The sequence below is a fragment of the Schistocerca americana genome, chromosome 8, assembly GCF_021461395.2.
Source record: "Schistocerca americana isolate TAMUIC-IGC-003095 chromosome 8, iqSchAmer2.1, whole genome shotgun sequence".
Taxonomy (NCBI): domain Eukaryota; kingdom Metazoa; phylum Arthropoda; class Insecta; order Orthoptera; family Acrididae; genus Schistocerca; species Schistocerca americana.
The window spans coordinates 305099659-305111711 of record NC_060126.1 but is presented as its reverse complement, the minus strand read 5'-3'; the positions used below and the strand labels follow the sequence as shown (position 1 = coordinate 305111711).

The following is a 12053-nucleotide window of genomic DNA, read 5'->3' as shown; positions in this document are numbered from 1 at the left end:
CAAGAGGACATCGTTATCAGGATAAAGAAAACTGACGTTCTATGGAGCGGAGCGCGGAATGTCAGATCCCTTAATCGGGCAGGTAGGTTTGAAAATTTAAGGGAGAAATGGATAGGTTAAAGTTAGATTTAATGGGAGTTAGTGAAGGTGGCAGGAGGAACAAGACTTTTTGTCAGGTGAATACAGCATTATAAATAAAAATTCAAACAGGGGTAACGCAGGAGTAGTTTTCATAATGAACAAAAAATAGGAGTGCAGGTACGCTACTATAAACAGCATAGTGAACGCCTTATTGTGGCCATCATAGACATGAAGCCCACGCCTACTACAGTAGTACAAGTTTACATGCCAACTGCCAGCCTAAGTGGCCGTGCGGTTAAAGGCGCTGCAGTCTGGAACCGCAAGACCACTACGGTCGCAGGTTCGAATCCTGCCTCGGGCATGGATGTTTGTGATGTCCTTAGGTTAGTTAGGTTTAACTAGTTCTAAGTTCTAGGGGACTAATGACCTCAGCAGTTGAGTCCCATAGTGCTCAGAGCCATTTTATATGCCAACTAGCCCCGCAGATGACGAAGAATTTGATGAAATGTATGATAAGATAAATGAAATTATTCAAATAGTGGAGGGAGATGAAATGTTAATAGTCATGGGAGACTGGAATTCGATAGTAGGAACTGGGAGGGAAGGAAACGTAGTAGGTAAATATGGATATGGGGTAAGAAATGAAGGAGGAAGCCGCCTGGTAGAGTTTTGTGCAAAGGATAACTTAATCATAGCTAACACTTGGTTCAAGAATCATGGAAGAAGGCTGTACACATGGAAGAAGCCTGGAGATACAGGAAGGTATCAGACAGATTGTATAATAGTAAGACAGAGATTTAAGAACCAGGTTTGAAATTGTAAGACATTTCCGTGGGCAGATGTTTTCTCTGACCACAATCTACTGGTTATGAACTGTAGATTAAAACTCAAGAAACTGCAAAAATGTGGGAATTCAAGGAGATGAGACCTGCATAAACTGACTAAACCAGAGGTTGTACAGAATTTCAGGGAGAGTATAAGGGAACAATTGACAGGAATCGGAGAAAGAAATACAGTAGAGGAAGAATAGGTAGCTTTGAGGGATGAATCAGTGAAGGCTGCAGAGGATCAAGTAGGTAAAAAGATGAGGGCTAGTAGAAACCCTTGGTTAACAGAAGAGATATTGAATTTAATTGATGAAAGGAGAAAATACAAAAATGCTGTAAATGAAGCAGGCAAAAAGGAATACAAAACTCTCAAGAATGATATCGACAGGAAGTGCAAAATGGCTAAGCAAGAATGGCTGGAGGACAAATGTAAGGTTGTAGAGGCTTACCTCACTAGGTGTAAGACAGATACTGCCTAAAGGAAAATTAAAGAGACCTTTGGGGAAAAGAGAACCACTTCTATGAATATGAGCTCATATGGAAACCAAGTTCTAAGCAAAGAACGGAATCAGGAAGGTGGAAGGAGTACATAGAGGGTGTATCCAAGGGCGATGTACTTGAAGACAATATTGTGGAAAAGGAAGAGGATGTAGATGAAGATCAAATAGGAGATACGTTACTGTGTGAAGAGTTTGGCAGAACACTGATATACCTGAGTCGAAACAAGTCCTGTGGAGTAGACCACATTCCATTAGAACTACTGACAGCCTTGGGAGATCGAGTCCTGACAAAACTCCACCATCTGGTGAGCCAGATGTATGAGACAGGCGAAATTCCCTCCGACTTCAAGAAGAATATAGTAATTCCAATCCCAATCAGGTGTTGACAAATGTGAAAGTTACCGAACTATCAGTTTAATAAGTCACAGCTGCGAAACACTAACGCGAATTCCTTACAGACGAATGGAAAAACTAGTAGAAGTCGACCTCGGGGAGGATCAGTTTGGATTCCCCAGAAATATTGGAACACGTGAGGCAATACTGACCCTACGACTTACCTTAGAAGATAGATTAAGGAAAGGCAACCATACGTTTCTAGCATTAGTAAACTTAGAGAAAGCTTTTGACAATGTTGACTGGAAAACTCTCTTTCAAATTCTGAAGGCGGCATGGGTAAAATACAGGGAGCGAAAGGCTATTTACAATTTGTACGGAATCCAGACGGCAGTAATAAGTGTCTAGGGACATGAAAGGGAAGTAGTGGTTGGGAAAGGAGTGAGACATGGTTGTAGCCTATCCCTGATGTTATTCAATCTGTATATTGAGCAAGCAGTAAAGGAAACAAAGGAAAAATTCTGAGCAGGTATTAAAATCCATATAGAAGAAATACAAATTTTGAGGTTCGCCGATGACTTTGTAGTTCTGTCAGGGACAGCAAAGGACTTGGATGAGCAGTTGAACGGAATGGACAGCATCATGAAAGGAGGATATAAGATGAACATCAACAAAACAAAACGAGGGTAATGGAATGTAGTCCAATTAAGTCTGGTGCTGCTGAGTAAAATAGATTAGGAAATGAGTTACCTCAGTAGTAAAGGAGTTTTGCTATTTTGGGAGAAAAATAACGGATGATGGTCGAAGTTGAGAGACTGGCAATGGCAAGGAAAGCGTTTCTGACGAAGAGAAATTTGTTAACATCGAGTATAGATTTAAGTGTCAGGAAGTCGTTCCTGAAAGTATTTGTATGGAGTGTAGCCATGTATGGAAGTTAAACGTGGACGGTAAATGGTTTGGACCAGAAGAGAATACAAGCTTTGGGAATGTGGTGCTACCGAAGAATGCTGAAGATTAAATGGGTAGATCACATAACTAATGAGGAGGTATTGAATTAACTAGAAGAAGGGATAGGTTGGTAGGACATGTTCTGAGGCATCAAGGTATCACCATTTTAGTATTGGATGGCAGTGTGGAGGGTAAAAATGGTAGAGGGAGACCAAGAGATGAATACACTGAGCAGATTCAGAAGTAAGCAGGTTGCAATAGGTACTTGAAGATGAAGAAACTTGCACAGGATAGAGTAGCATGGAGAGCTGCATCAAACCAGTCTCAGGACTGAAGACCACAACAACAACACAAACTCAACACAAAGTATGCAAAAAGCCCAATTTAACGTAAGAAGGTTTGTCTCCTAAATGGCTTCTTTTTGGACCTACATTCACTGGAACGTACTGTTTGCATTACCTGCATCATACTGGGTTGAAGTAACAGAACCAGTTGATGAAATTTAGTTGTTAAGTTTGCTACGAAGAACAACTACATGGACAGCAAAAATAATGAACTGGATAGTAAAAATAACAAGCAGTAATTTGATGCATCAAATTATATGTAAAAAAGAAAACCAGAACTTGCAATGTGGCTGTTACGGAAATCTTACGAGTAGTCTGCATTACTGTATTGCCTGTTTGACTTACTGTAGTGAGACATCTACTTCAAATGGGAGAACTGCTCAGGAACTGATGGTCGCTCAGTGAGCAGTCGATAGATGCACGTTGACAGTTACTAGGAAAGACCGGAAAACAATCAATTCTAGCAATGAACAGGTGGGAGAGCAACACGTAGTCACGACTGTAATTTAAATGAAATGACAGTGACGTGTAGCCAGAGGAATGTACGTTAGGCGGACAAAGAGAGTTCCTTACTAAGATACAAGGGAATAAGAAGACGACACCCTTCCGGAAGGTGTGATTGCATTGTTTGGCCGTTAAAAGAGTCTCCATTGAGTACTGAGTGAAAGAGGTAGGGAGAGCTTAAATACACCCCTGTGATGGTTAAGTGTACCAGCTAGGCTAGAGTCCAATATACATTTCAAAAACCTACGACATAAAGTGTAAGCATCCGCAGAATTGCATTGAGATGTTATATGCACCCAGGCCATTTGTTGAAATCTGGGGTTTTGGACTAATAGAAACCAAAGGGACTGAATCGTTGGCCAAGGTTATAAAAGCCTGTCCCTCCGTACCGGAAGTTGATGGAGCAGAATAACGAGCTGTAGTTTATGTACTATGACCTAACTATCTGGAGACAATGGGTGAGGTTGACAGAAAACATGTCGTTCACAACTCACACATTAACTTAAAGAAACATTTTTGCGTGACGTTGTAGCGAACTACAAAATTTGCCAGGGAAGGCGATATAACTTCACTACTGTTTACGACATGCCTAGCAGGTACGAGATTGAAAATGTTTTGGTGCGAATGGAGAGCCAGAAATCTACTGTAGTACTGTAGTACGCCCTGAGACTTTTTGTTTTATGCGCGTGTGTAGAGATTTCTGGCTCTCAATTTACAGAAGTAGAAAATGTAGAGCTATCCGTGTGAAAAACATTGTGTGCCCAGATGAATACCTGCCACTTTTAACGTTAGTCCTTGACTCTTATTTATAAGCATTCCGATATTATCACAGTCCAATATACACTACGTGATCAAAATTAGGCCTATACGCACACCCTCAAAAACATATGTTTTTCATTTTAGTTGCATTATGTTGTCACAACGGCCAGGTACTCCATATCAGGGACCTCAGTAGTCATTAGACATCGTGAGAGACCAGAATGGGGTGCTCCGCGGAACTCGCTGCCTTCCGATGTGGTCAGGTGATTGGGTGTCACTTGCGTCATACGTCTGTACGTGAGATTTCCACATTCCTACACATCCCTAGGTCCACTGTTTCCGATGTGATAGTGAAGTGGAAACGTGAGGGGACACGTACAGCACAAAAGCGTACAGGCCGACCTCGTCTGTTGACTGACAGGGACTGCCGACAGTTGAAGAGGGCCGTAATGTGTAATAGGCAAACGTCTATCCAGACCATCTCACAGGAATTTCGAACTGCCTCATGATTCACTGCAAGTTCTATGACAGTTAGGCGGGAGGTGAGAACACTGGGATTTCATGGTCGAGCTGCTGCTCATAAGCCACACACCACGCCGGTCAGTGCCAAACGACTCCTCGCTTGGTGCAAGAAGCGTAACCGGCCGAAGTGGCCGAGCGGTTCTAGGCGCTGCAGTCTGGAAGCGCGAGACCGCTACGGTCGCAAGTTCGAATCCTGGCTTGGGCATGGATATTTTTGATGTCCGTAGGTTAGTTAGGTTTATCTAATTCTAGGTTCTAGGGGCTAATGACCTCAGAAGTTGAGTCCCATAGTGCTCAGATCCATTTTGCAAGAAGCGTAAACATTGTACGATTGAAGAGTAGAAAAACGTTGTGTGAAGTGACGAACCACGGTACGCAATGTGGCAATCCTATGGCAGGGTGTGGGTATGGGGATTGCCCGGTGAACCTCATCTGCCAGCGTGTGTAATGCCGTCAGTAAAATTCGGAGGCGGTGATATTAGGGTGTGGTCGTGTTTCTCATGGAGTGAGCTCGCACCCCTTTTTGTTTTGGGTGGCATTATCACAGAACAGGCCTACACTGATGTTTTAAACACCTCATTGCTTCCCACTGTTGATGAGCAATTCGGGGAATGCAACTGCATCTTTCGAAATTGGTTGAAATGGCTCTGAGCACTATGGGACTTAACATCTATGGTCATCAGTCCCCTAGAACTTAGAACTACTTAAACCTAACTAACCTAAGGACATCACACAACACCCAGTCATCACGAGACAGAGAAAATCACTGATCCCGCCGGGAATCGAACCCGGGAACGCGGGCTCGGGAAGCGAGAACGCTACCGCACGACCACGATCTGCGGACTTGCGTCTTTCAACACGACGGAGTACCTGTTCACAATGTCGCGGAGTAATTACACCACAGTAACATCCCTGTAATGAACTGGCCTGCACTGAGCCCTCACCCGAATCCTACGGTACTCCTCTGGGATATTTTGGTACGCCGACTTCATGTCAGGACTCACCGACTGACATTGATACCTCTCCTCAGTGCAGCACTCCATGATGACTTGGCTACCATTCTCAGTCAAGTAGCTCCTCAGATTGCCTCACAAGGGCTGAATGCCTGTGTGCACCCCGCTTGCCAACAGCGCTCGCCGACCATCCAAGTGCTAGCCCAGCCCGATAGCGCCCAACTTCGGTGATCTGACGGGAACCTGTATTACCACTGCGGCAAGGCCGTCGGCGGAATAGAGGGTAGGCTGTGTGTTAATTCATTGCATAGACTATCCCCATTTGAAAATTCACCCAAACCAGTCCAGCTGCTTCAACGTGAAAGAGTACCAATGTCCTATCTTAACGACGAAGGGTAGTAAGCAACTTCTACTTTGGTGCAGCGTAAATATTATTATATTTGTACATGCAATACCGTCGTCTGTACTCACGTGTCTGCCTGTTACCGGCGAATACCCTTGCGTATCATAATCAAATCCAGCTTCACCACGCCCTACTTACAACGTATGAAGGCACGGCATCTTTGTGTCATAAAGCATTTAAATGACACCATCGTCGCGATTCTCCAAGTGTCTCAAAAACTGTATCATACGCCTGACGCCCAGCGTTTAAAATGCAACGGGCTTGTATGAAAATACGAATTTGAGACTTTGAGGACTGTAAAGCATTATATTCATTTCGTTGAGTCGTACTATGTAGTACTTGTGAACTAGTAAAAGCGTTTTCACAAGCACTACACCCTGCGGACGTTCGAGTCTTCCCTCGGGCATGGGTGTGTGTGTTTGTCGTTAGGATAATTTAGGTTAAGTAGTGAGTAAGCTTAGGGACTGATGACCTTAGCAGTTAAGTCCCATAAGATTTCACGAACATTTGAACATATGAACAAACACTACACAGTTAAAATATCAAAGAGGTCTAACGCACGGCTTTCCGTGCGGGAAGGAGCGCCTGGTCCCCGGCACGAATCCGCCCGGTGGATTTGTGTCGAGGTCCGGTGAACCGGCCAGTCTGTGGATGGTTTTTAGCCGGTTTTCCATCTGTCTCGGCGAATGCGGGCTGAATCCCCATATTCCGCCTCAGTTACAATATGTCGGCGATTGCAGCGCAAACGAGTTCTCCACATACGCGGACACCACCATCACTCTACCACGCAAACATAGGTGTTACACTTGTCTGGAGTGAGACGTTCTCTGGGTTGTCCACCGGGGGCCGAACAGCACAATAACTCTGGGCTCGGTGTGGGGCGGCGAAGGGGTGAAGTGGACTGCGGTAGTCATCGTGGGGTTGTGGACCACTGCGGCTGCGGCGGGGACAGAGCCTCTGCGTTGCTTCTAGGTCCCCCGTTAACATACAATACAATACAATAAAATACAAGAGAAATTATTGTCCCACTTTTCGTGTTATATTCTTAAAAACAATAATCATCTTGTACTACAAACTTCTGAAGGTAGCCTGTGTTTTAATTCAGGATATAAGCTGTTTCCAAGCTTCTTCCACGTTTAGGGGCGAAGGACTAACAAACATAATCACACATAAACTTTCGCATTTGTTCTATTGTTCTACATATGCGATTTAGAAGGAAGTAGAAGAATTTAGAAGTATATTCTCTTAAAGCGTATTCCACTAGGGAAAAGTAGATACCGCCTACACGGTAATTAAAGAGAATTGTGGAGAAAAGAGTAGCAGCTCTATGGCAGTCAAGAGGTCAGATGTCAACTCAGTGCCTAGCACAAATGGGATCTGAAAGATTTGAGGAGTGTATAGACGCTGCAATTAGGAAATATGAATTTGAAGGCTGTTTTATACAAACGGAAGAGGATGTCGATGAAGATTAGATGGAACCACTGTGAAAAAATTTGGCGAATCACTGAATGAACTACTTTGAAGTGAGGTCCCTTGAGTAGACGACATTCCGTCAGAACTAATGATAGCCTTTGGAGAGCCAGCCATAGGAAAACTATTCCATCTGGGGTGCAAGATCTATGAAACAAGAGGAATACCCTCAACTTTAAGAAGAATTCAGTAATTGCAATTGCAAAGAAGGCAGCTGCCCACTGGTGTGAAAATTACCGCACTATGGGTTTAATAGGTCTCTGTTGTTGAATATTAAGAGAATTCCTTACAGAAGAATGAAAAAACTGGTAGAAGCTGACCTCAAGGAAGATCAGCTTGGATTTCGCGGAGATACAGGGACACGGGATGTAGTTTTGACGCTACGACTTATTTTAGAAGATAGGTTAGAGAAAGGCAAACCTGTGTTTATAGCATTTGTAGACATAGAGAAAACTTTGATATTGTTGACTGGAATACACTCTTTGAAATTCTGAAGATAGCTGAGATAAAAGACAGGCAATGAAAGACTATTTATAACTTGTATTAAACCACATGGCAGTTTTAAAAGTCATGGGCATGAAAGGGAATCAGAGGTCTGAAAGAATCGAGACAGGATTACAGCGTAACCCCAGCGTTATTCAATCTGTATATTGACAAGAGGAAAAGGAAAGCAAAGAAGAAACTGGAGTAGGAGTAAAAGTTCATTGTAATTCTGGCAGGGACAGCAAAAGTTTTCGAAGAGCACTTAGACAGAAAGGACAGTGTCTTGAAAGGGGGATAAAAGACTACAACGTCAACAAAAAACAAGACTATGATAACGGAATGTAGTCGAAGTAAATCCGGCGATTCTGGGGGAATTACATTAGGAAACAAGATACTCAAAATAGTAGTTAGGCATTTCTATTTAGGGAGCAAAATGGCTCATGATGGCGAAGTAGTGAGAATACAGAAAATGGCAACGAAAGCAGTCGGAAGAAGAGGAATTTGTTTACATCGATTATAAAATTAAGCGATAGGTAGTCATTTCTGACGGTATCTGTCTGGAGTGTAGCCATATGTGTATGAATGTGAAACATGGACGACAGTCAGTTCACATAAGAAGAGCGTAGAAGCTCTTGCAATGTGAACCTACAGGAGAATGCTGTAGATTAGATAGGTAGATCACGTAACTAATCATAGGGTAGTGATTATGATTTGGGAGACAAGAAATTTATGGAGCTACATGATGAAAGAAGCGAACGGTTTATAGTTCTTAGACATCAAGGAGTCACCAGTTTAGTACTGGAGGGACGTTTGAGGGGTAAAAGTTGTAGAGGGAGGCCAAGAGATGATTACATTAAGCAGATTCAGAAGGATATAAGTTGCAGTAATTAATCAGAGATGAAGAGGCTTGCACTGGATAGAGTAGCATGGAGAGCTGTATCAAACCAGTCTTTGGAGTGAAGACCGCAACAACAACAATACATGCGATAAAGACTGCATATCTCTATGAGTGAGATTTTCCGATTATGCTTCAAGCCACTACTAAAGCATGCAATGAAAATTTATTGGAGACGTACATTAGTTTGATTGGAAAATCAACAAAAATGAAGGGAAACCTGTTAAAATTGATACTTTTTGAGAGAATTCATCTTTGCTGTAAGATAACATCAACAAGCAACAAGATTCCGTTGGCTGTCGAAATCAATTTTTAGCTTGCTGCCATCATTCATTATCAATATCCAAGAAAGGAAACAAGTAATGAGAATGAAGATTGATAAATTTGATCATTATCTACACGATATTTCTTTCATTTGTTTAACTGCCATATAGCTTCATAGAATGGAAAATGTTTCCAAGTACCACGATAGATAAATGACATTCTCTGTCCAACATATCGCTGGTGCCAGTTGCTATTCTTGCTTCTGCTACTGATCACGGTTTTAACGAGATGAAACGTCTCAGAACGGAACCCGATCTGCTGCGCCTAAATTAAATTCTGTGTACAAATATGAGAAAGTTTTCTAAACGTTTGCGTATCGTATATCTGAGGAGGACGTGGGTGCCAGTCCGGTATTGACCTCGTGGGATGTGGGAAACCGCCAAAAAAGCGCAGTCAAGTTGCTCGTCACACCGGCCCTTGTCGATAATCCGCCGGGCAGATTCGAAAGGGGGCCCTGTTTCTAACTCCGGAAGGGAGCACATTAATACTCATGGCTACCCGGGTGGGTATGTTTCCGTATACAAATCATCTTGTTTAGCAGTTAATCTAGAAATTAACCCCCACATCAGCTGTCTAAAAGTTCACCTGCATTTTTGATAACTGACCACAAGAGAAAAGTATTTTTAGGTTATCTGAAAACCAAATGTGAGTAGTAGCCCATTTCAAAATAGTTGGAATAAAACTTCCCAACAAACACACATGCCGATGTGCAACTTCGTATTTTCGTGATATATTTACCGAACTTTATTTTGGGTCTGCAATGGCACAAACTTAAATACTCACGTGTAAACTAATGGATGCCTGTGTTTAGATTTAGCGGGTCGGCGCACTCAGAAGACGGCAGGAAAATGTATGGCCATTATATTCATTGATGTACTGTGGCCGTACTCCCAAAATCAAATGGATAATCTAGTGTATTATTTCGGGCGTCTCATAGTGTAATCCGTAATTAGCGTAACTGCTATAGTATTGTAAGACAGTGCAAAATACTGTTTACCGTCTTCCACGAGGTAACTGCCTATTGGGAGGTATTTGTCCTGTTTGCGGCAAAAGGAAATCGCATAAAATGGAAAAGTGTTATACTGGACAAAAAGATCGTTTGCCATCAAACAACGTACGTATGTACGCAAGTGAGAACTTACGCTCTTACATATGAGAAACCAGTTTTCATATAGTGAAGAAAAACTTGAAACGAAAGAGAAATAAGGTGGACGAGTATACTACATACTACTTCATTTAGCCTGTAAGGAAAATAAATTATTAAATAAAATTGGCTTTCGGGACATTCCCGTGCAACCATCTCAACAGCAGAAGATACGGCAATGTGTTTCAGCAATTTAGAACTTTCAAGCCGTACCTTAGTACGAGGTTGCATAGGCTTAGACTAGCCCTCCCACGCAATAAATGCGATCTTTTTGTCGCAAATGACGGTAGGATTATAGGGATAACACAATACTCAGTAGCTGTGCGGATAAAATCTACTACCCCGATGGAAATCGAACACGGACCCCTTCATCAAACAATTTTGTAGGTTTTGTAGGTATTTCTATTAGACTTAAAAAACAGTTTTCAAGCGACAGGGTTACACTTCATACTTTCACCCCTTATTGGCACTGACCGAAAACATGATCTGTTCTCCATATATTCACTGCAGCAAGCTGCGTGAGACATTTGCACGTTTACTGCTCAACTTCGAGTCACACTTTTTAAGTTTAATGCTTCTTGAAGCAGTTTATAAATCGTTAACACAAAAATAGTGAATACCTGGGGGTACCGACGTTTGGCTGCTTTAAGAAGTAATGATTCGCATGGGGCTAGTGGTCAATTTAGATGGCAACAGAGCTATAGAGACCTACATCTACGATAACGAAAGTATTCAGAATTATTGCCTTTTAAAAACAAGACACAAATGTCTTTTAATGACAGACGAAGACCAAAAATTATGTTTCTCTTGACCGAACCGTAATTAAGCAATGGTGCGAAAAAGAAACAGTTACTTACCTACGCAAGCAGCGACTACGAGAACGGTAAACAGTGTTTTCTGCATCGCGGAAAGTATAGTGGCGTCCGGAACAGTGCTCTTTAAATACTTTTCACCGTCCATTGTTTTACAGAGGTCACCGTGATAGTTATTATCTGTCAAAAATAAAAATGTCGTGAGTAAACCTCAAACGTGCGTATCACCTAATTAGCGACCTGATATTCTATTAAGTTTCTGATAAGGCAGGGGAATGCACCAACGGTAAGTGCATTATCTATTCATTTATGTCAATAAAACCGGTAAGACAAGTGTCTAAGCCCTGGCCAACTGAGACAGTTGACCGAGCGAGATGGCGCAGTGGTTAGCACAATGGACTCGCATTCGGGAGGACGACGGTTCAATCCCGTCTCCAGCGATCCTGATTTAGATTTTCCGTGATTTCCCTAAATCGTTGCAGGCAAATGCCGGGATGGTTCCTTTGAAAGGGCACGGCTGATTTCCTTACTCATCCTTCCCTAACTCGAGCTTGTGCTCCGTCTCTAATGGCCTCGTTGTCGACGGGACGTTAAAAAACACTAACCTAACCTGATACAGTTGATTTGTTGGAAACGCGGAACTTCCGTTGTCAAGGCCGAAAGAACAGAAAGACTAGTCACTAGTCACTATGTTCGCATTTGCCACATCTAGGTCGACGGTGAATGACGTATGTGACAATCATCTGCAATG

General features: G+C 42.5%; 1 protein-coding gene across 1 annotated transcript in view; it reads right to left on the bottom strand.

Annotated features, from left to right (window-relative positions):
• The window catches only part of LOC124545785, a 28412-nt gene extending 17019 nt beyond the window's left edge, over positions 1-11393 (bottom strand). The window contains exon 1 of the mRNA XM_047124731.1: positions 11348-11393. Coding sequence (XP_046980687.1) covers positions 11348-11393 — 46 coding nt within the window. The remainder of the gene's footprint in view (positions 1-11347) is intronic.
• Positions 11394-12053: the final 660 nt, after the last annotated feature.